The sequence below is a fragment of the Drosophila obscura genome, unplaced genomic scaffold (genome assembly GCF_018151105.1).
Source record: "Drosophila obscura isolate BZ-5 IFL unplaced genomic scaffold, ASM1815110v1 contig_190, whole genome shotgun sequence".
NCBI lineage: Eukaryota > Metazoa > Arthropoda > Insecta > Diptera > Drosophilidae > Drosophila > Drosophila obscura.
Window position 1 is genome coordinate 342394 of NW_024542779.1, and position 23551 is coordinate 365944.

At 47.7% G+C, this 23551-nt stretch overlaps 1 protein-coding gene across 1 annotated transcript in view; it reads right to left on the reverse strand.

Annotated features, from left to right (window-relative positions):
- Positions 1-243: 243 nt before the first annotated feature.
- The window catches only part of LOC111071970, an 85001-nt gene continuing 61693 nt past the window's right edge, over positions 244-23551 (reverse strand). The window contains exons 4-6 of the mRNA XM_022363531.2: positions 17769-17920; positions 2856-3171; positions 244-2781 (exon numbers count right to left, since the gene is read on the reverse strand). Coding sequence (XP_022219223.1) covers positions 1325-2781; positions 2856-3087 — 1689 coding nt within the window. The 5' untranslated portion in view covers positions 3088-3171; positions 17769-17920 and the 3' untranslated portion in view covers positions 244-1324. The remainder of the gene's footprint in view (positions 2782-2855; positions 3172-17768; positions 17921-23551) is intronic.

Consider the following 23551-nt stretch of genomic DNA (forward strand, 5'->3'; position numbering starts at 1 on the left):
TTCGAAGTAAAACATAAAATACAATACAATAAAATATATAGGGGGATAGGGTTGGGAATAGGAATAGCAAAGCATAATAATGGGATGGATGGATGGTTGGATGGATGGACATCAGGAGGGGGAAAAACACCTTTATCCTTTTTTTTGTTTTTCCCATCTAGTTTTTTGATCCGCTTCTTAGACGGCTTTATCCTTAGTTTAGGCATAGTTTTTTATACTTAATGTTTTTTTGTTTTTTTTTTGTAATTCCCCTTAACAATTTTCCTATTTACAGTTTTACAACTCAAAACTTTTGATCTTGGATTTTCCTTTTCGTTTTTCCTTTTCCTTCGTTATTTTTTGTTTTGCTTAGCATTTAGTGATATATACGATTTTCTTTTCTTTTTCTTTTCTCGAAAAATAAGAAGTAGCAGAAGGAGGGATAGGCCTTCCTTCCTTCCGGGGGTTTTTTTTGTTCCTATGTTTAAGGTGTGTGGCCCTTTAATTGCCTATACAACAACAATAATAATATCGATTCTATCCGAATGTGAAAACAAATTTTCATGAAATTCTTCATTTAATTATCAATAAACATCATCAGTCTTGAACTTAGTTTAGGTTTTTTTCTTATATTCTTTTTCCTTTTTCCTTTCTCTCTTCTTCGATTTCCAGCTGCATTTTCTGCTGCTGCTTCTGTTTTCTGTGGAACTCGTGAAATATCCTTAAAATGTGGGTATGGGGGGTGGGTGTAAGGGGTACCACCTTTGTGACGTTTATTTTGTGTGTGAAATCTGCAGAGATGGGGGGTGGGAAGAGGGTTCTCCAAAGGATTAAAGGGTATTGAAGGCACAATTTCAAAAAAGTTTTGCTCCGCTTCGCTCCTTTCATACTCCTTTTCATTATGAGTATATTGTATCTATAACTATAACTACACTTAGATCTGTGTCTGAGGAATAATGGAGGGAAGGTGCTGCGGATTGTATGTGTGTGTGGGTAGGGGTAGGGGTAGGAGGAAGGACCCTTTCTATAATACAGAAATACAGTTAAAATCGAGCTCGAACAAAAAAAAAAAAAACCACAGAAGCCAGAGGACGGGTTCAGGAACGACGCAACATCAACATCCACATCCAAGCATCGAATTTGTATCCGATATCCAACTAGTAGACGCGATCGATACGAGTATATCTTTTCCGCATCTTTGCACTCTTCAGACAAAGAACTCCTCGTTGCCCAGACTACTGTCGCCACCGGCGGCCTCGACATACTGCGTTGCCTGCGGCATCCAGGGCCAGGACCAGCCACCGCCATAGCCACCGCCGTAGCCGCCGCCGCCGAGTAGTCCGAATCACCGCTCCGTCGAGTGGGTGGTGGCCCCAAGGCCGCTGCTGCTGCCCGAGCCAGAGCCCAGGCCGCTGCGACGAAAGAATCCCAGCGTATCGAGTGCCTTAATGGTGCGCCGAATCAGCTCGTCCTTGTACTTCCAGATGGTCTTGTCCTCCACCGAATTCTCGCGATACTCCTCGCAGCTCTTCTTCAGCGTCTTGACGCAGTCGGCGCGATAGTGCTGCAGCTGGGCGTCCTGCGTGTCCACCGGATAGGACTTGCAGACGCCGCCGAGGCAGCTCAGCGGGAAGTGATTGTGCAGGGTGAGCACGCGCTCCGGATCGTGGAAGCACTTGACGTACTGATTGGGCTTGGTGTAGTTCTTAGCGCGGTGCACATGCTGCAGCATGTGCATATACTTGGGGATGTCCTTGTGCCAGCCGTGCTCGTGCTGCTGGTCGTCCAGGAAGTACACGTTCCGGAAGTTGTAGCTGTGGAAGCCGTCCGGCTTGATCTTGCGCGACTCCGGGCGCACCTTCTCCATCAGCTCCGACCAGAGGACGGCATTGCCCTTGGGCATGATCACCTCGTCAATGTCCAGCAGGGCAATGTAGTCGTACAGGTACAGGTTCTTGTACAGGCAATCGTTGTAGGGTATCACCTCGTTCTGGCGCTTGTGATTCGTCTTCTTGGTGAGATACAGATGCTGGAAGCCGGGCACATTCGGCTGCCCGCCGGGCAGCGTCAGCGGGATCACCTGCACCTTGCCCTCCTGCTCGTAGTGGCTGAGAACCTTGCTGATGTTCGGATGGACCTGCAGGTTGTAGAAGTAGATCTTGTCGGCACCCAGAATGTTCAGCATCTCGATCCATTCGATGAGCCGCACACTCAGATCGTCGTAGAGGAAGTCCAGCCCCTTGACACAGACCGCAAAGCCCTTCTTCTGGTCGTCGGGCGGCCGATTGTAGATCACACGCAGATTATTGGTGGCCGTGTCGCACTCCTTCTCCACCATCGACACGGAGCTGGGCACAACGCCGTGGAAGGGCTTCGGTATCTGGCAGGCGATCAGATACGGCTGGTAGATGCCCTGCTTGTAGTTGCCCCACTTGTTGTACCAGATGTACTTGTACTCGAACGTCTTCACGATGAACGGCTCCTTCTGGCCGTCGAACCAGAACTGGCAGTAGGTCTTCACCTTCGGCTCGATGCGATCGATCATGCCCAGTATACGCACCGTGGGCCCCAGCAGCGAGGTGCGACGTATGTCGTAGTAGGCGCCAAACAGCTGAAAGGTGCCGTTCGTGGTGCGCAGCGTCTGCCAGTAGATGTTGTTGAACTCCAGCTCAAAGATCGATGGGTATTTGGCGCAGGTCGATGACTTTTGCTGCAGAAAATTCTTGTTTTTGCTCCAGTAGGCAATCGGCAGCGAGGGTATCCGCGATTCCACATCCCTCACCAGCTGATCATCGTCCATGGCTGCCACAAACGAAACGCAAAAACGAATTAAAAAATCTGCTAATCAAAGTACGCCCCGTGATGATGCAATTTACCTGTGCGATTGTCCACCAGTATCTCGCTGGGATCAAAGTGATCCGTTGTGGTGGATGTCGTCTCCGCAGCATACCGCATGTCCTTCTGCAGCAGTATCCGGCCGTTGAGCGGCACCTGCTGGTACTCCTGCGGCACCAGATTCGTGCCATGCATCTTGAACAGGCCAATGATCACGAAGGACCACACGCACAGCGAGAACAGGATCTTCAGTATCACCTTGGAGTGGGCCATGGCTTGGGCTGGGCTTGGCTTGATAGTCTTCTAGTCTTTTGTTGCTTTTCGCTTACACGCTGCTGCTGTGGCAAGAGGCTCTCACTGTAACGAGCAATCAAATACGAATTTCGGGCCATTAAATTAAGGGAAATTAATTTTATCTGCATCCTGCCTCCCCCCCATCTCTGATGGTCGTCCCTCCTATTTAAATATGGCGTCGGCTATTTCCGTTTCCGCTTTTCGGTTTGCCCTGCCAACGCCCTGAGCGCGAAAATGTCAACTATGGGAAAAGTGCGTGTAATATTTCTCCTCCTTCAGGCAGCGGCAAGGCAGAAGGCAGTAGGCAGATGATGAAGCAGATCTCGAACAGCAGAGGGGCAAGTGGGCAGAGGGAGCAAGGTTTGGTGTCCTTTTGCCTAATGGAAAACAATCTAAAAATGCCACAAAATCATTTTACCGGAGTAGGCGCGTGGCAGGTGGGCACTAGTGACACAGTGGCACAGGCTTTGTGGGCACAGGTAAAAACTGTAACCCCAAAGGAGGGATTACTGAGGCAGGGGACTTCTACAAATTAATTCCCGAGTCCCCCCCATCGATTGTCTTTTAGAGTTTGTCCCTCAGCTATTATTTCTCTTGTATTTAAGCACTCAACACTCTTCTCTACTCTTCTCTTCTCTCCTCTTCTCTTCTCTTCTCTTCTCTTCTCTTCTCTCCTCTTCTCTCCTCTTCTCTCCTCTCTTCACAGCCTTCTATTACGAGTATTTCCACTGTTCCTGCTAGGCCAACATTTCATTTGCATTTCCTCTGCCCCTGTGGCCGTTGGTCAAGTTGTCTCCTCCTGCTTTCGCTCGTCCTTCTCCGCCCCACCCCTCATCTACTTTGTGTGTCATTCTGCCTGGTTTATGCCACCTCTGCCTCGACGATTACAAGCCGAGTGAGCTGACTGTGTCCGTGGCCCCAAAGGACTCTGCGGCCACACTTCAGGCGACAATCTGTTTGCCTATCTGCTGCGCCTAGTGCCTGTATCTTGTGGTGTATGTGCGTGCGCATTACTCATCCAGCATCAGAGGCAGCAACAGAGGCAGCATCAGAGGCAGAGGCAGAGGCAGAGACAGCAGCCCCATTGTGTCTCTGGTGGCGGGGCATTCCAATATTTATGACATGGCCATCAGAGCAGCGAATGCGGGGGAGGGAAGGAAGGATAGTGCATCCCTCATCCTTCACTCGCTATCTTCCATTTTCTATCATTCAGGAATCCTTCATTAAAGTATCCTTCATCCTTTATCCCTCACCCCCCCCTCATTGCCCATCTTCTCTTATTTCTTATTGTCTCGCAGCTGTCGGTCGGTGGGTCTTTCAATTGAGAACTGGACCCCGCCAACAGATGGAATGCCATTACCCATTATCCACGACGAATGGGGCACCCCCCCCCGTTTCCTCAATCTGAATGCTTCCTTGCTTCCTAGTGGGGCCCCCACCCTGCCACTCTGCTTTAAAGCAAATTGCATGTCCAGCTCATTTCCTTGCCACAAAGCTCCTTCGGCAGCCTCCTGCTGCCCCTTCTGCTGCCTCCTGCAGCCTCCTGCTGCCCTTCTGCAGCCTCCTCAATCGCTCTGTAAACACCAGAACACACACCCTACCTCCCCTCCCCCTTCGCTCCCTTCGCTTGTTCTTGCATTCAGATCGCTTTAGTTTGTTTCAGTTGAATCAAAAAGTTGTGTATGCAACATTTGCCTGTGTGGCATGGCATGGCAGGCAGCCAGCAGCAAGCAGCAAGCAGTCGAGAGTTTTTCCTCAAGTGTTTTCCATTTCATTTGCATGCACCGCAAACTTTTCGCACACACAGACACACAAAAACTGAGATACAAAGAAACACTCTCTCGTATCGCACTCGCTGTGGCAGTGGCACTGCCACTGGCAGATGTTGCAACTAGCAAACAAGCTTTCAACAGAAAGGGGCGAGAGTGTGTGGCTGCTGCAGGAGCAGAAGCACCTGTAGCCGAAGGGAGTGCGGAGTTTGATTAACCCTCAAAAAAGATCTCTCGGGCTCTGGCTGCTGCTGCTGCTGAAGGAAACCTTCGGGGTTCAGGGCACACTCCGAAGACTCCACTTTTGGGTCCAAATTGTTGCCAGGCAGAGATGCGATCATTTATCATTCGAGCAAAAAGATTTCGGGGCTTCGACTTCGACTTGGAGACTTCGCTTTCGACTTCCACTTCACGTAGGTTTTATTTTTTTTTTTTGTTGGGTTAAAAATTCCAAACAATTCTACAACTGAAAGCCCGAAAAACGATTTGGGTCAATTTGCCATTAAGATACGCGTCATGGTTATGCGATTATTGGCTGCTTAGAGCCACACACAGCACCAGACCCAGACCCAGAACCACAACCAGAACCAAAGACAGGGACAATGCCAGAGCCAGAGCCAGAGCCACAAATGCGAGTAGAGTAGATCCAAAGACAGGGGCAACTTCTCGTCGTTTTGTTCTGGTTGTTGGTCGGTTGACTGCCGCCTTTCGGCTGTTAATTTGCTAGGCAAAACAGGTTCGATCTGTGTGAATGGCGTGGCGGGAATGTGTGTCGCACCCAGAGAGAGACGATCGAGTGGCAAGCGCGGTACACAAATTTTAATGATGCCTTCGGTGGTGTTGCTGCTGCTGCTGCTGATATTCAGTGGATTCGGTGGCTAACAAAATGGGTCAATGAGCCTCAATGACTTTTACAATGACTCCAGCGACAGTGCTAGAGGTAGAGGTAGAGCCAGAGCCAGAGGTAGAGTGTCTCCCCCCCTACCCAAATAGCAATTAAACGGAAAACATAGCTCAAAGATTGATTTGGGATTGGATTAGCAGCGTGCATTGATCTCGATCTCTTTCTCTCTCTCTCTCTCTCTCTGTGTGTGCCTCTTTGTGGACTTCAGTTCAATGATCTATGGGGGCCAGTTCAAGCCAGAGAGCGGTTAGAACGGATGGAATACTGAACGGGAATGTGCCACGAGCGGTGGATAACAGTTAGAAATTGATTAAATATCGCAGATCAGCAGCCTCAAGGAAAGACTCTGGGGCCACTCTTGGACTAGCAGTCAACCATCTAAAGCAGCGAAAATATTTTCCAGAGATAATTACACGAGTGTGGTGAACATTTAAAATACTCCCGAAATAATTAACAGAGAAAAGGCATTGAAAAAATAAAACTTAAAACCAACCTATAAAATACCAATGGAACTCTTCAGTTTTCACAGACTGAATGCATTCCCTTGCAGGAAAAATGACAGAGGGGCAGGGCAAGCAGCCATTTCACTCTCTTCGTTTAATTTTGTGCCCATCAAGCGGCTAATACCCCCTGGCCTAGGCATGTTCCCATATCCTTACGCGCTGCATACAAAAATAAATACATTTTTGCACTCATCTATAACTGATTCTATAATACTTATATTATATTATATTATATTTTATTTTATTTTATTATATAATATATATTATATTATATATATGTACATATTATATTATATTATAATATATTATTTTAAAAGAAAATTATCAATGGAAAATTCCTTTAAATAGTTTTAAATCAGCTTAGAATTATAATAATATGTCTGACTCTAGATCCATGTCGCAATATCAGTAGCTAAGAATATCCATGAGCTACTCGTGCAGCAGCAGACGACTGACTCCAAGGGAGTTTTTATTGCTGAGTCGTCGCTGTGTTTTCGAGCTTAGATTTGCGGCGCGGCCTTTGCCTGCCTACGTAATATCTACATATAAATGCTGTCGTCTGTCACATTCCGTTTACGATCATAACTAGTTTTTTGTGGTGATTGTTTTGTTGTGGCTCTCTTATTGATTTATGCTCGTGGCATAAAGACACAAGGAGAGAGAGGTAGATTCATTAGCATTCTATTTATAGATAGGCGAAGTTGCCTATTGTTTGAAGGGTGCACAGACAGACAGCACGCAGCATACAGGTGGCACACCATCCGTCAGATAGCTGCGCAGATGAGTCACTGGGAGTAGCAGTCATCATTGGAAATCATCGTTAAATGCAAATCAGATGCGCGAGATGGGTATCTGAACTCTCCCCCCCATCCCCCACACCCCCAAAAGACGCTTTAAACTATTCATTTATCCGCTGGCCAAGACATTTGAGTGGGGTGTGGGGTGGGGACGAGAGTGTGTAGTGCCGGCAGCAGGCAGAGAGTGGAGCACACACCGAGCTGGGTTGAAATTAAATGAAATGGAATGGGAGTAGAGTAAAGTAGAGAAAGAATCTAAATGAGTGCCACGGCACACAGCGTACAAAGTGGCACAAAGATCCGTTCGATAGCTCACACATCACACACCACACAGACACAGCCACAGATACAGATACAAATGTAAGGTGTGTGTGTGTGAAGACAAAGCCAACAAGCAACCCAAAATAAAAACCAAACCAGGAAAAGTCAAACGAACGAACGAACGAACGCATTTAAAATGCACGAGAAGACGCAAAGTGGCGCAAATGAACTTAAGTATCTTTCGTGTGTGCTGCTACAGTATCTTACAGATACGGCTACTGCCCCGCAGACAAAAAAAAAAAAAAAAAAAGAAATGTGTGGCAGCATATGTATCCCTGTATCCCCGTATCTGTATCTCTGTAGCTGTAGCCGCTGCGTGTGCGATTTTAATTCGCCTCACATCCTTTTATTTGCGTACGTGTGCGGCTGTGTTTCCGTGCCCCCTGCACCCCCCCCAAACGAACATTGTTGCTGCTGCAACATCATCACGTGGTTCCAGGGGATGCCTACGTCCCCCCCTGCCCCTCCACCACCACCCCATCCTCAACGATTGATAGCAAAATGATTTCTCAATATGTCGCCTAAGTTGATTTTGCTGCCTCTTTTTTTTTTTTCCGGATGGCAAATGAAATTTTTGTGCTCCTGCTGCTGCTGCTGCTGCTCCACCACTGCTCACATCACGTTCCTGTCTGTATCTCTCACACAGATACATTTCGCTCGCAAACAAAGTGAAATTCCAAAAGAAAATTGAATTACAGATATTAAAGAAATATTATCTATGGATATACAAAACTCGCAAATATTCCGAAGAGCAGCTCCGAAAAGGGAAGTCAGAAATGATGGTATTTTTCTATCTACAGAATAAAAGTGTGTGTGTTTGTGTGTTTCGGAATTCAATGCGAACGAGAATAATAGTTTAAGTAACTGCCAACAGTATTTATTTAGTAATAAATATTCGCTGCAGAGCTTAATTTGAAGGGGCTGGCAACATGTGAAAATATCAAGCAAATATTTGTTTGTTCTCCGCTCTGCGCTCTCTTTCCAGGTATCTTTCACAGCTATGTGCCATAAGTCAATAGGTTGGGTCCATGTACATTTTCTTTCAATAGTTGGATAGCTGCTGCTGCCTGAAGGGCACCCCCCAGGGGCAGCCCAGGGGAGCACACAAAAAGGAGTCAGACTTTCAACAGAAAAATCTTTTCTGAATAAAATTGAATTATGCTAAATGCAGGCAGCAAATAAAATCGAAAGGGAAACTAATAAAAATGCATTTAAAATACATAGATATCGGTTATATACAAATTGCACTTTTGCTTCATTCCATTCTCTGCTGTTTCGTTCCATTCTCTGCTGTTTTCTGGTATTCCAATTCTCTGCTGGCTGATCGCTCGCCCCGCGTTCTATTGCCAAAATGTTTCAGGCCAAGTGCGGGTCTGGCCTGGCAAATAGTTTTCAGGCATATTGTCGCAAAAACAAAAACATTTAATTTCAATTACGAGGCAAACGCCAACCAAAAACTTTCGAATAATCGCAAACACACACACACAAACATAGATATACAGAAGAGGGTAGTGGAGGGGTGGGTAGGGGTGCTGGCTGTATGGGTTAGGGGGGGCTGGTGACGGTTGATAGGGGGTTAAAGTGCTGCTTTACCCATTAACCCAACCCTCAAGCCGCCCCCCCCCCCAACGCCTCACCCTTCGAGTCGTAATGCAAAAAGCACTCTGATTATTCGGATTATATTTTTCGCGTTGGGGCTATTTATGGCTTTAAGTGGTGCTCTCTGGCTGCGGCGGCACACAGACAAACACACACACAAACACACAGCAAATGTATCCCATAAATTCAGCAACCCCCAGCGACAGCAGCAACAGCAACAACAAAGCAACAATAACAATCTGCAATTGTTGTCCGTGATTTAAAATTTATAACAATTAACAGCCAAACAGACAAACAACCAAACAATGCGGCAAATTGTCAAAAGACATGAAACGGGACGGGCGATGGCGATGGCCAATATGCAAATTGAAAAAAGGGACCCCGGACCCCCTGGCCCCCTGGGCCTCCTCCTGACGCAGCACTACTGTGTGCCGCAACATGCCGCAATACAAATGGGGCACTGGCCACACCTACCCCCAGCCCCCACCCACCCACTACTACGCCCACAAGCGGAAGGCTCTTGTCCATCCACCAAAATGTTAATAATGCAAAAAGAGGAGGAGGAAGCGAGGCCAAAAGAACTGCGCCAGAACTCCAGGACTCAAGGACATTCACATTGAGATACTTTTGGCCGCATCCTCAGGAAGGGAACTGCGGATGGGTTGCAATGGTTGTGGGGTGTGGGGGCGTGCCAATACTGCAACAGAAATTCATTCATGAATTTCCACAGGGCGCAATGACAGGGCGGCATATGATTCAGGGATTTTACAATTTTTAAATATATTTTCCCAAATAAAAAGCAGACTGGAATGGCGAGTCCATGAATCAACGAATGAAGGTCAGAGTATATGTGGTTGGAGCTTCCACTATTACTATTTACTACTTCTATTACTACTAATATTACTATTTATTCCGCTTACTGTTTTTATATATTCTGCGGGATGCTTAATAGCAAAAGAAAATAGAGAGTGTCGGCATTTTGTTATGGGCAAAAGGTTATGCGAAGGTTCTAAATGCAGAAGAGTGACCACAAATGGTACCGGGTACCGCGCCCCATTGCCTTCGGTTTATGCACTCAGAGTTGATCCATAAGCCGCGTGCTATCTGCTCTAAGAGTGCCGAATCAACAGCCCCCCGATCGTACAGCCATAACTACACTTATTGAGCGACATACTTTTTCGTTATTTTCGAATATCAATTAATTCTCTTTGCTGATCTTTCTTCAGTGAATACGTTGTTACATTTTTTTCTTGGATCTGGCAGCATTAGCTGAATTATCGGTCGTTCCTTAGCCATTTTTCGCCCTTTCTCTTACGTTTGCTTACGTTACGTGTGGGTGTAGCTGCGCCACTGCTGCTGTTGCGATAAGTGCCACCCATCCACCCACCACACTGTGGATATTCCCCCCTCGCAAGTAAGCGGCATTCCACGCGTCATACGCTGGGATGCTGTGGAGCTGCGGAGCTGTGAGGCTGTTGGATGTATCTGCAAGATAGTTGACATTACGTGACTGCTGATAAATTACGTCAGCTGCTTACGTAACCGAATAATGCCAACAATTGCCACAATGAGAGGGAGCGTGAGGCAGGCAGCGGCAAAAGCGCACGACAATTCCTTGACCCACAGCACAACACATCTCCCCACAACCCCATCCCATCCCTCCCTCGTGCCAGTATCTGCATCTCGTATCTTTTGAGTTGTATCTGTAGCTGTGACTGTGTGGCGCAGCGCATCTTCTTCTCCGACTGCTGCTGCTGATGCTGCTGCTGTTTCTAGTAACCCATTATGGCAATTTCCAAGGGGGGGAGCAGCATCTACTCCTCCACACATACATATGTGGCAGCGTGGCAGTGGCAAACGCAATTGGGAAACAATTTCAACGAGAAGCAAATCAACGTTTAACCCCAGACAAACCCCCCGAAAAGCCACAGGAAATCGAAATGTGCAAAGTCGATGTCTAAAATACCCTGAAAATGTTTAAAAATAGGAAATTGCATATATAAATATTTGTATGGCTTTCCTTTGTGTTGGTGATCCTGCAGCAGCGCTCCTCGGTCGGCTCTGACTAGTTCGCAATTATAGTTCCAAAGTTCGTATTTTTAATACCATAAATCAGAACAATATTTCCACTTGCATATGTAAATGTAGCTCTAACTTTTCTCGTATATTTATCGGCATATCAGCACTCGCTATGCGTCTTGCAGCAGCGCTCCTCGGTCTGAATTTAGACGCGCAACAAGCTTTGACTTGCAGTCCTACGATTTCCATTAAATTAAATGATATTATAGCCATCCAATTTTTGGCCAATATGCAACACATTTCATTATTCCATATCCATTTCATATGGATTTGAATTAATCTTTAATCTATCGAAGGAAGATCCCTTCTAATCGAAAGCGAACTCTCCTTACCACAAAAAGGGTATTTCATGTGGTGCAAAAGTGCAAAAAAAAGAAAAGTAGAAGACGAAAAAACTTTGGGCCGCACGTTGTCTATAAATGCGACACGAAATGTTTAGCTTTGGCTGTTGCATGCCACTGAAATCAGTGCTGGGAACATGCAACATGCAGCACAGCAACAGCAGCAGCAGCCCAAAGACTTGTGAGACTCTGTCCTGTTATCTGTGAAGCAGATAAAGGAGGAGAGGGAGAGGAAGGGGGAGAGAGAGAATCAGCGACAGAGAGCAGTCGTTGTGGACTCTTGCGTATTTGATTTTCTTGTCACGTTCCAGCTAACAACATAAGGAAGCAGTCAAATGCTAGGCTGGTGGCATGGTGCCTGTCTGACAGTCGTCGGAGTCTCAGTCGCAGTCTGAGTCGTCCCCTGAGCGACAGTCCACCCATCAACCCATCACCCATCAGTGGAGTAGCAGTAGCAGTCTCAGAATCGCAGTCTCGAGGTCTCTTTTGCGAGTTGTCAACGGCATTTGAATGACGCATACAGAAAGGGACACGGGGGAAAGACACACAGATAGATAGATAGACAGATAGATAGATAGATGAAGAAGACAGACGGACAGACAGACAGTCAGACAGACAGACAGACAGACACATGGCGTACATGGAGTATCTGTAAGTTCTCGTCTCGTCTCGCTGTCAGTCATTTGGGCTCTGACTTTGATTGCAATGCGCCAAGGATGCTGCTGCCGCTGCTGCTGCATCCTTCGTTTCAACATGCAGCGTGCAGCGTGCAACGTGCAGCAGGCAACGCTTCAGCTAACATTTGCCGAAAATTGTCAAGACGCTGTGTGTGACATGCGGGAGAGATGCTGAGGAGCAGACTGCACGGCATGGATGGTGGGGCAATGAATGGATCCTGCTCCCTCCCCTGCCATGTCATCCTGCTGCCGCTTAATGTGGCGGCAATAAGTCAATAGATTCCGTTATTCTGCCGCAGGTGCTAAGCTCCCCCCAACCCCCGCCGTAGCAAGCTGAGGGTGCATGGGATGGGAGTTACGTTCCCTATTCTCTATTGACGTGAGACAATTACGTGAACAAATTGCAAAATATTTGTCTGGCAAATCGGGCTGGGAGCGAACGATGGCAGCGCTGCGGCGCAGTGATAGCGACATGTGATAGGCAGCGACGGCGGCGACGTCAGCCGATTGCTTCGATTTTCGATTACGATTACGCCACGTAAAGCGTGACGTTAAGCCACGTTACGTGACGGTGGGGCACAAATGCAGTTGCCAGTTGCAGACTGCAGCTCTCATTGTGGAATCAAATGATTCGGTACACGAATGGGCAGCACGGGCAGCGTGGCAGCACTGGTAGTAGACTGGCAGCACTGGCAGCGTGGCGTGGCCATTGCTGCCCTGCAAAGCACCTTTGCGGCAGTACTTACGCATTAATTAGTATAACGTAAGAACAAGATGAAACGCATTATAAGGCAGTGTCTTAATGCCTTTTAATTGCATAAATAAAATGAATATTTAGCTGGGCAAACGGCATGGGCATGTGCATGGGCATGGGCGTAATTGGCTTGCATGGGCAGTGCGAGAGTCGCTGCGAGAAGTGCCAACAAAAGGCAGCAGCAAATGACAGCAACAGCAGAGGGAGAGCTGAGTGCTGAGAGCTGTGAGCTCAGCACAGAATGCAACAGAAAATGCAATGTTTTTTTGGGGCCTGGGCCTGGGCCTGCCACTCACACCCAAATGGTGCACCATTCTAGATGGGCGCCCCAGAATTCTGCGTGCCACATCTGTGCGTGAAATTCACTTCTTTTGGAAGGTCCGGCAGAGCAGAGCTGAGCTGAGCACAGATCCTACGCTAGCGTCCAGTTTCGGTTCATTTTTGGGTTTTCATCTTGGAAAAGTTTTTGTGTGGCAGTGCGGCGAAGGCTGTGTTCGGCTTGGCTTTTGCCATTTTCTTTCATTCTTGGATGCCTTTGTGGCGCCGCGTGACAGGCACTGTGCAACGGGGCGGCAGCACAAAAAAAAGTGTGTGTGGCATAGCCACACCAGCAGTAAACCACCGACCTGCCGCCTGCAGCCTGCGACCTGCCGCCTTTCCTTTCCTTCCTTACCGCGCAATTTGCATATGGAATTTATGCTTTTGATGGCAACGATGGCGATGGCCCGGACCCAAAGTCAACTGCATGTTAATGAAAGCCGAATGCAAAAGCAACCAGCCCAACCCAACCCATCTCCAAAAGGCAGCAGCAGCATCCCCATGCCACCCATTGCAACGCCTTCGTTTACAAACAAACTGCTGCCCGCCATGCCCCATGCCACAGCATTTCTGCCTGACCCACGACGCGACTTTTTCATGCCGCTATGCATATTTGAAAAGCGAAACAGAACAGAAAAGTTCAAGGATTGCAGCAGCCGTCGTCGTCGTCGTCGTTGTCGTGTCGTGTCGTGAGCTTAGATTCTGTGCAGATTTCAGGTAACCCCAAAAGACAACAAACAGCAAACAGAAACAGAAACGGGGGCACTCGGAACTGAGGCTGGGATGAGCGCAAAGGCCCTGCTAACCAATGCAGTAGGTGCAGATACTTAGGAACCAAATATATATCTTTGCTACAGAAAAGAATGAGTGGAGAATGCACAAACAAAATGCGTGTCATGTGCCGTAGTGGCAGTGGTTTTTTCTGTTGGTCATTCAATGGAAACCTTTCAGAAGCAGCGCCTGCAATGGGGCCATCTTGCGAGTGCCGAATGCCAGAGTTGAATGCCAGAATGCCAGAATGCCAGAGTTGCCATCGAACAATCGAAACGAGAGCAAAAATCGAGTGCAGCCGCAGCATTTGACATTTCTTAGAACCCTTGTTTTTTTTTTTTTGTTGCTTTTGCTTGCGGCCACTTGTGGCCTCTCAGACCTCTCCTCTCTCTGTCTGTCTGTCTGCCACTCGATTCCAATGTCCAGTGTCCACTCAGTTGGCTTTTTGGAGATCAAAGCAGCGCGCAGAGCGCAGAGACCACCCACCCACCCATCGCACTGGAGTGCTGGCTGGATGCAGTTTTGCCTTTCACTTGCTGGCTGCCTGCTGGCTGCTTGCTGCTGCCAACTGCCTGCCGTTTGCTGCATGTGGTACGAGTGTTTCGCATTTTGTGGCAGCCACAAAACCATGCAAAATGTAACGGGCCATGGAAGTCGTTCGTCACTTGACGACAAACATCCAATTAAGCCATAAAAATCTTAATTTAATTATTTGCCACACGAACAAAAAGAGGGGCAAGAACCCCAGAGTGATGTGTTGCACAGAGAGAGAGCGAGAGCGTGAGAGAGCACACGGCACTCCGGAGATGCGAGTTGGGATGGAGTCGTCTCGCAGCTGGGCTACCACCATTCGCCGTTTTGCCATTCACAAATTGCATTCACATTCGCAGCAGCAACAGCAGCAGAGCAGCAGTGGCAGCAGTGGCAGCGACTCCGACTCGACCCAACTCCAACTCCGATGACGACAACAAAACGACAACGATTTATGGTGGCCGGTTTTTCTTCATTTAGGCTTCAAACTGCCAGCCAGCCCCCAGTCCCCAGCTTGCAGCTCCCCAAGCCAAGAGCCAGCCCCCAGCCCCCAGCAGCAAGAAGCAGTCGAGCGAGCGAGCAGCAGGCATGATGCATTTTTCATGAATTAGTTCGCATATAAAAGTCAAATGCAGTCCATGGACTGCCATGCCATTGGAGGCAGCAGCAGCAGGAGGAGAGCCAGCGACTGGAGCTGGAGCTGTTTGCTGGAGGCGCATAAACAGATTTTGTGGCAGAAACACAGCCACAGAAACAAGAAACAACAAATTCAAGCCGCACAAAACAAAACAAACACACAAAAAAAAATGCAAGCAAGCGAGCGGCAGAGTGGGTGGCAGTGAGGCAGGTAGGGTGGCAGGCAGGCAGGGAAACTGAAAGGAGTTTTTGGCGAGCAACCAAATCAGAGATGAGCGCGTGAGAGCACGCAAAGGATTGAGCGAAAAAAGATGCTAAAAAGTGCATAATGAATATATACAAATATCGTATAAAATAGGAGCATAATTGAATGCCCATCGATTGGGTTTTAAAGTGAAGATTCAACTTTTATTAGCTAGAAAGGTAATTCAATCGAAAGCACCTGATGGAACCATTGATGCCCATTCGATTGCTGAATATATTCTCAGTAGAGCTCTTCTGCGATCCACAGTACTCGTACATATATTTGGAATCCCAGCTATACTCATGCCAGAGCTCTTGGTGCAGTTTCCATGCGTCCTAACCTGCATTTCGATGGCCCCGAGCCCAGAATTTGAATTGATTTTTGGCAGCCCACATGAGCGGAGTGGAGTAACGAAATATCTCCGGGTGACATATCTCCTGCCATACATTTTTCAGCATATGTCGCTAGGGCCTGCCAGGAGATATGTCGCCCGGAAATATGTCGCTATGCCGAGCGGAGTATTCGAATAAAATAAAATAACTCCATTTGTATTCCCATATATGTACTTCAAGGGAATTATCCGCAAAATTCTCCCATTTGTTGCACGCACTTGCACGTGTCACGCTCACATCTCCAGCGGCACTGCCACACTGCCACTGGCACCTGCCCCTGTTGATTTTTCGCTGCATAATTAATGAAATGAAAGCAGCTTGCCCCATGCTCCGCCCCATGCCGCCTGCCTGGCCGCTGTCTAGGCCATAAATTAGATGATGCATGGAGTCGAGTGTCGTGTGTAAGTGTGTGTGTCTCCTCGGGGCGGAGAACAATGCACAGAGAGAGAGAGAGAGACCCCGAGAGAGAGGAGAGATAATGTGCAGCCGATAATGCGAATGGGCCCCCGGGCCACGTGTGGCAGCCCCAACCCATAAAAAAGGCCAACGCCAACAGATAAAAGATAAAGAAATCAAAGAGAACGAAACTCTGACCCAAAAAAAAAAAGGCACACAACAGGCAGGCAGGGGCAGGACCTGCACAACATACAGCACATAGGACTGGACAGCCGCCAGCCGCCCATTCGAAAGGCTGCCTGCCATCAGCGGTATGAAAACGAAACGTTTAATGCGAGCAGCAGCAACAGCAGCAGCAGCATGTTGTATGCCCCTTGTGGATGCCCCTTGCCACCGCCTTGATGTGCTGTTGCTGTTGATGTTCGGATTGTTGCAGGATTGCTCATTGTTCATTGTGTGTGTGTGTGTGTATGTGTGTGGGATGGCTGCTTGTTGTTTTGGCAGCGGCATTCGGTGTGTGTGGAGGAGAGTGGAGGAGGATGATGTGTGCCCGTTGGCCATTTCATGGCCTGCCACTTGAGAGCAGGAGACCGGAAAGAAACGGACAGCAAAAGTGGAATGGCGGGGAGGGGAACGGGTCAGCTATGGAGCTACCGAGGGGCAGTGCACACTGAACGGAACATTGAACAAGTTAAAATATAATAAATAGGCTTAAATATTATATAGAAGAGTTTTGCTTTCTTTTTTCGTATTTTGTTTTTGCTTTTATGGATGGAAAAACCAAAATCCACCCACCAAAAGGGAACATTCGAAATATTGGCACAACTAGAGAGCACCAATGGAATGGAACAGCGGGCATTCTTATACCAAAGGACACGCCTGCACATGATATTCAATCTGCAGGATCTTCTACTCAGATCTTCAATCTTTAAAAGATCTGCCACTACCATCAATGGATGTTATTTTTACATAGACAGAGAGAGGGACAGAGAGTATGCCCCGAAATGTGGGAACCCACGGAATGGAACACCATTGTTTCCTCTAAAGAAAGAACTGCAGCAGAAAGAGTGAGGAAAATTAAGGTTACTCAAGGCAAAAGAGACTTGCAAACCTTTTTGGAAAGGCCCACATGTAAGTACTACGGAGCACACACATTCCAAGCAATCTCTGCTTGTTCTGCCATAAGTTGTGAGATAATTCCCCTAGATAACATAAGCTACAGATACACAGCAACGGAAGACACATCAGTTGGCTGACCTTGGGTCTGTTTTTCCATCCACTCAAGATGATAACAACTGGGGGCACTCTCTCCCAGTCTCTCGCAGTCTCTCTGGTGTGATATCTCTGAGATCTGTGATGGGCGGATAAGGGGCAGATAAGAGATCTTCCTACTGTTCCAAGAATTACATTAAATATAGAACCAGCCAAGCATGGAAACAAAAATTTATTTTTTGGACTATTTTGTCGCCTGGCGAGTGAGTCCAAGGCGTATTTTGTTTTTTTGAAATTTAAGGCTCCTGTCAGCAACATCGTCGCATCGTGAGCCCTGCCCCTGTATTCGTTTTTTTGTGTCCCGAAGATTGGATTGGTTTTGGGACCAAGCTTGTAAGCTTGTACCATAAGCTTACCTGACGAATGCGCTCCTTCTCGTTGGCAAATGGTGCCACACGGTGACCAGAAGGGACGACAGCGACAACGACTGCTGAGGACTGCTCGGGTGGCTGCTCTGCTGTTGCTGCTGGTTCTTTGGAAGCTGCTTTTGACGTGGCGGCTGCTGTGGCTGCAACAAAATAAAACAAAGGGAAAAGCGGTTCTTGAGACTGGAGGCTGTGTGATGGGATGGCTGTCTGATGGGGGGGGGCGGTGGATATCCCAATGTAGACTTTATTTAAAAGGACTTAAAGCGAGGAGGCAGACGGCAGGCGGCAGAGGAGAGTCTTGGGAGAAGTTGCGAAAACATTGTCTCGGCTTTTGGCCTGGGGTTTTTGGTTTACCTCTAAGCTCATTAATTTTATTTGCCTCTTGCGGCGATGGCAACGGCAACGGCAATGGCAACGGCGACGGCAACAACTGCTGTTCGTGTCTCGAGTGCTGCCCCACAGCAAAAGATACAAATTGAAAGAGCAGACACAGTTACGCAGATACATTTTAGGGGAGGGGGGAGGCAGAGACAATCGCATATGCAAACGAGCATGGGGAATACCTGAACGCTTGTTCAGCGATACACTTACAGTAGAAAGTTCATTTAGCGGCGGCAGCGCAGACCGAGGAGAGCTGCCGCATGACCCGCGACCGAAGTGAGTTGCCGCACGACCCACGACCGAGAAGTGCTGCTGCAGGACGGGACTATACGAGCATGTGTTGCAATCTTTAAAAGTTGTTCCTGCCAATTGCTGAATTTTAAACAGCGCAAAGAGGCACACATCTGATATTCCTTTTGTTCTGTGTCTGTGTCTCGGTCTGGGTCACCAGAGTGTCAGTGCACATGCTACAGATACACAGATACATGCCATGTGTGGGCGTGCTCGTGGAAATGTGGTTCAAGGTTTTTCCACGGTTCGCGACAAAAAGTGAAAGTGAATTATTAAAAACAATTGCAATTGGCGTTGATAAAAGTGCACAATGCTGTGGGCGTACAGTAGTCAAGTTCCATCTGCGAGTGTCACACGCTCCAACCTCCGGGGGGGGGGGACCACTGGGAGAGTGGTCGATAATGGAAATTTCTGCCCAGAGTCAGTGGGGGGTAGAGTGAAGTGTCCCAGAATAAATATCATACAAGTCAGCTCTTTGTTACTGCTTTTATCTAACCCGAGCAGATAAGATCTGTTATGATTTTCGCCCCATTTTGCTTGACACTTGTCCGTGGAATATCTAAATCTACGTAGAAAAGCTGTTGCTTCTGTTGCTTCTTCCATGAAAAGTATTTTCTTCTGACTGTCTGCTGCTTGTGCCTCTCCACTAAGGGGAGGCTGCTGCGCTTTGATTAATGATTGGGTTGGACAAGTGCAACACTCGCCGCTTTGCTGCTTCCTACCCAAAAAAAACAAACACACACAAAAACAGGATGTCAGTCAGTCTGTCAGTCAGCAGCAGCAGCCGTGGCCGAAGCCGTGGTCCATGTTTTGGGTCCATAAAATGAAGTTGCTTGCGGGGTCGCTGCTCTGCTCGGCTCTGCTCTTTTCGGCTCAAATAGAGACAGCCAGAGAGGGCCATGATTTATGTCGTTTTATTTAATTTTAATTGAAAAACTTGCACTCGAGACGAAACAACACACAGGACACACAAGACACACAGGACACACAAGACACCCAAACATACAAAAATAAGACAGCCCAAAATGTTGCTGCACCAAAAACCAAATATAATTAAAATGGCATTTAAAATGTTCTCCTGCTGAAGGATACGCTGGAAGCCACACCCATGGCCATGGCACAAGGACAGGGACAGGGACAAGGACATGGACATGGCCAAATGCGAATAAATGAATGTGAATGTGAATAAATAACGAGACAATGGCAATAGCAATGGCCAAGGAGGCGCACAAGCCACAAATGCAAATGGTCGTGGAGGGGTGGAGGGTATGACTTTATTATTAAATGGAAGTAAGACCCCATAGACCTCTCCTCCGCCTGTTTATATTCCGTTTTTTTTTGGCAAATAATAAAAGATACTCTCTGCCACTTTCTGGGGCAGCAAATCATGTTGCCAACTGCATTCGGTGGCAGCGACCTCCGCTCATATAAATATATGTATGACAAATGCAAATGATGTTGCCACACAGAGGGGGACTGGACTGGAGCGGGGCGTTTATGAACTCCCAAAGTCCAAGGGTCCAAGAGGCGCAGCAGCAGCAGTAGCAGTCTATGAACAGCAGTCAACAGTCGCAGTAGTCACAGGAGTCGCCTGCCGCACAGTGTGGCACACACAAAGCAAAAACCTACATAGGTCTAAGAATTATGTACCACAGGAATTCCCTTTGATCTCGCCTCGCTCGTTCTCTCTCTCTCTGGACTCTGGGTACCAGCTCCAACTACAGTTCTTGCCACATTGCCCCCACAGTGCAACAACTGGTGCAAAAAAAAATTAGAGACACAGACACAAAACGCCATAAATCATGCGGCAACAACAGAAAAAAAGCAATGTGTGTGTGTGTGTGTGTGTGTGTGTGGCACAGACAACAAGCAACAGAAATATGGCAACAAATGGGAAAACAAACAGCAGCAGCAAAAAAAAAAGGTGGGCTAGTCTTTCAGGGGGCTCCATCGAAGCTGGGGATACCCTTTGGTGCGATCAAGAATAATACTTATTTTCTACTACTTCAAGGGAATAATCGCTGCTCGTTGCTTGCTGCACTAGTCACTGTTTGTTGAATATATATTACTAGACTGGAAGAAGAGCTTACTCGTTACTCCAAAAAAGACTCGGTACTCGTTGCGGAGCATACTAGCAACTCGTTGATGAATGAAGAATATACTCGCTACTCGTTGATTACAAGACTCGTTAGTCATCTCGTTCATGAATGATGAATGAAGAATATACTCGCTACTCGTTGATTAGGATTAGGATTCGTTGCGCTTCGATCAAGTGATTAACCGCGCCTCTCAATCGATATACCGTTGCCACCGCAAGCGAGCCAAGTGTATACCAAAAGTGAAATTAAATAACAGTAACAAGGTTAGTCGCTGCCCTGCCGCCAGTGCTGCCCCTTTGGCCGCGGCTGGTGTCGCCGCGATAAGGTTGGCTGCAACCACTGAAGTCTGTTGCAAGTGGAACGTCAGGGGGGGGTGCCACTAGAAAAAGCATTTGAATGTGCAGCAAATTGAGTGCTGCTTTTATTGCATTAACATAAATAAATTAGAATGCTGCCTGCTGCATGTTCCAGCATGTTGCTGACTCACTCACTCGAGGCAACAGCACAGCAGCTGGCAGCAGAGGCGCGTGCTGTCTGACCATTGATCAGTGGCATGCGGCATGCATTTGAACGTGTGTGTGCGTGGGTCTGTGCGCACCAGTAACATGAACTTATTGCCAACTGCAACTGCAAGAGGAACAGAACATTCGAGCAGAGATCGAGCAGCTTTTACGTCTAGAGATGGGAGCCAAGCGGAAGCGGATCTCCAAGAGGAAGTGCATGTCACTGACGAGTTCTTTCCTCAACGAGTGGCGACTCATCTACTCATTGACGAGTACGGACTATTTTCATCAAAGAGTAGCGAGTAGTCAGGGGCTCTCAGAATTTTATGGATCCGTGCGCTCCACGCCACCCCCAATCCCATCTCAAATTATAATTATGTAGGCAGTAACGGTAGTCGCATTTCTGGCACGTTTTCACATGCTGTTGCCGTTGTGTGGCTGCCTCAGCCGTGCAGAGAGCACGTTGCCACGTGCCGCCGGTTGCATTCAAATGCAACTCACTCATCAGCCAAAAGTTAATGTTGTGTCCCTGCCAGTGAGAGGGAGAGTGGGAGTGGGCGGAGTAGGAGGAGCGTTGCCAGCGCTCAGCTGTCACAACTGCCTTGAGATGTTGCTCTTCTGCTGTTGATGCCACAGGTAACGCAACGTAACGTACCGTAATACGGCAGCCACATCCTCCATCGACAAAGGCGACTGACTGCCTTGTCTTTGAAATGTGTGCGGAAATTGTAATGACAGCTGCTGCTGCTGCTGTTGCTGCTACACCCTGCCCTGATCGGCAGTTGCCTTGTGGCTCTCGGCCGCAAATTGTTGCCTTTGTGAGGGTCAGAAAGCTGACGACAGCAGCAGCAGCGGCAGATGGGGCAGCAACAGCAGTGACAGTGTGGCAGTGGCAGTGTGACGGCGGCGACATCCTGGCAAATGACAAAACAATGCTTAAAGCTGTTATTCCTTTGCCTGGCCAGTATCAATAAAATGAAATTAAAAACTTTAAATAAGAAGAAGCCAGGGGACGCCAGGAGATGCCAGTAGATGCCAGTAGATGCCAGGATACGCCAGGAGATGCCAGGAGATGCCAGGCCAAAGGGAGGAGACAATTTAATCAAGCAACTGGCAAATGAATGCCCAGAGCAGCAGCAGCAGCAGCAGCACAGGACCCTGCTCTCCGGCTTCCAGCTAAGCAAATCATTTGCATGCCACCAACCACAGCAGAAGCAACAAGCAACAACAGAAGCAGCAGAGGCAGCAGCAGCAGAGGCAGCAGCAAAAGCAGCGGGGACTTGCAACAGCAACAGAGAAACAATCAAAAAGTTTTTAAAACAAATTAAAAGTTGACGACAACGAGAGGAAGAACTAAACTGCAATGGCTTTCACTTCCACTTCCACTTGCAGCTCCAGTTCTAGTTTTAGGGCTCGTTCCTTCGTTTTTTGTTCTCCTGGAAATGCTGCACAAATTTATTATGCGGTCAATTGCAAAAGGCCCGAAAATGCCAAAGACAGACAGAGAGAGAGAGAGATCAGACGAATGCCAGACACCCTACAGCGATGTAGAATATCTTCATAGAAGAAGAGTCTCTGCTTGGGGTAACGACTCAAACGCGGACTTACTTGCTGTGCCGCTGTCATCCGGGGCACTCCCACTAGCCACTCAGCCAAAGAGGAGTGCCAAAAAAGAGTGCCTGTGGGTGGCAGACGACAGACTGTGTGGCTGTGTGACAGCTTTAGCCTTCATTAGCCTACCCGAAATATGAAAGTTTTCGCTCGCTCGCTCCCTCGCTGGCTGTAACTTTTCCATGGCCCAGAGGTGTCGCCATTCAGGATGCTTTACCCCTGCTTTTTGCCCCTCAATAAATAGCAATTAATTCAAGCTATTAGTCCAGGAATAACAACATCTTAGCAGAGAACTTGCCGAAAGGCAGGCACAAAACATCTAACCGAAGAAAAACACACGCCAAGTGTTGCAGTTGAGGGGACTGAGGGACTCAGTGGCGGGTACCGCGGGAGTGGCACAGTTAATCAGCATTCCAATTGAATGGCCAAAAATGATGGAGAACTAGCAACCTGAAGATGGGCAAACTTGCAGGAAAGTGGAGTGGACTTTTTGTTTGGGCTGCTGGATGGGTGGATGGGTGGTCTGGTTGCTGCAATTGCAAACAAAACTTAAATCGAATTCTTGACAAATGATGCGCGAATTGTTCAGCAAGGATGGGGGCAGGAGGATGGGCGGGGGCCCAGTGTGTCTCAAGACTCTTTGCAACATCATTCACCTCTGGTCGATATTCATTTGCCTCTCACAAAGAGCGCGAGAGAGAGACTCCTTCAGAAAATGCTTGAAAATTGTTGGCACAAAAAAAAAGCAAAGCAGAAGAGAAAAGAAAAGAAAAGAGCTTGGTGCCCCACTCAAGGTTACATCTTGGTTCAATTACCTCTTCAGTTCTCTCGGTCTTCTTTTTGTTGTACTCTCTGTGTTCATTTGATGGCTTTTTTTTCTCTCTTT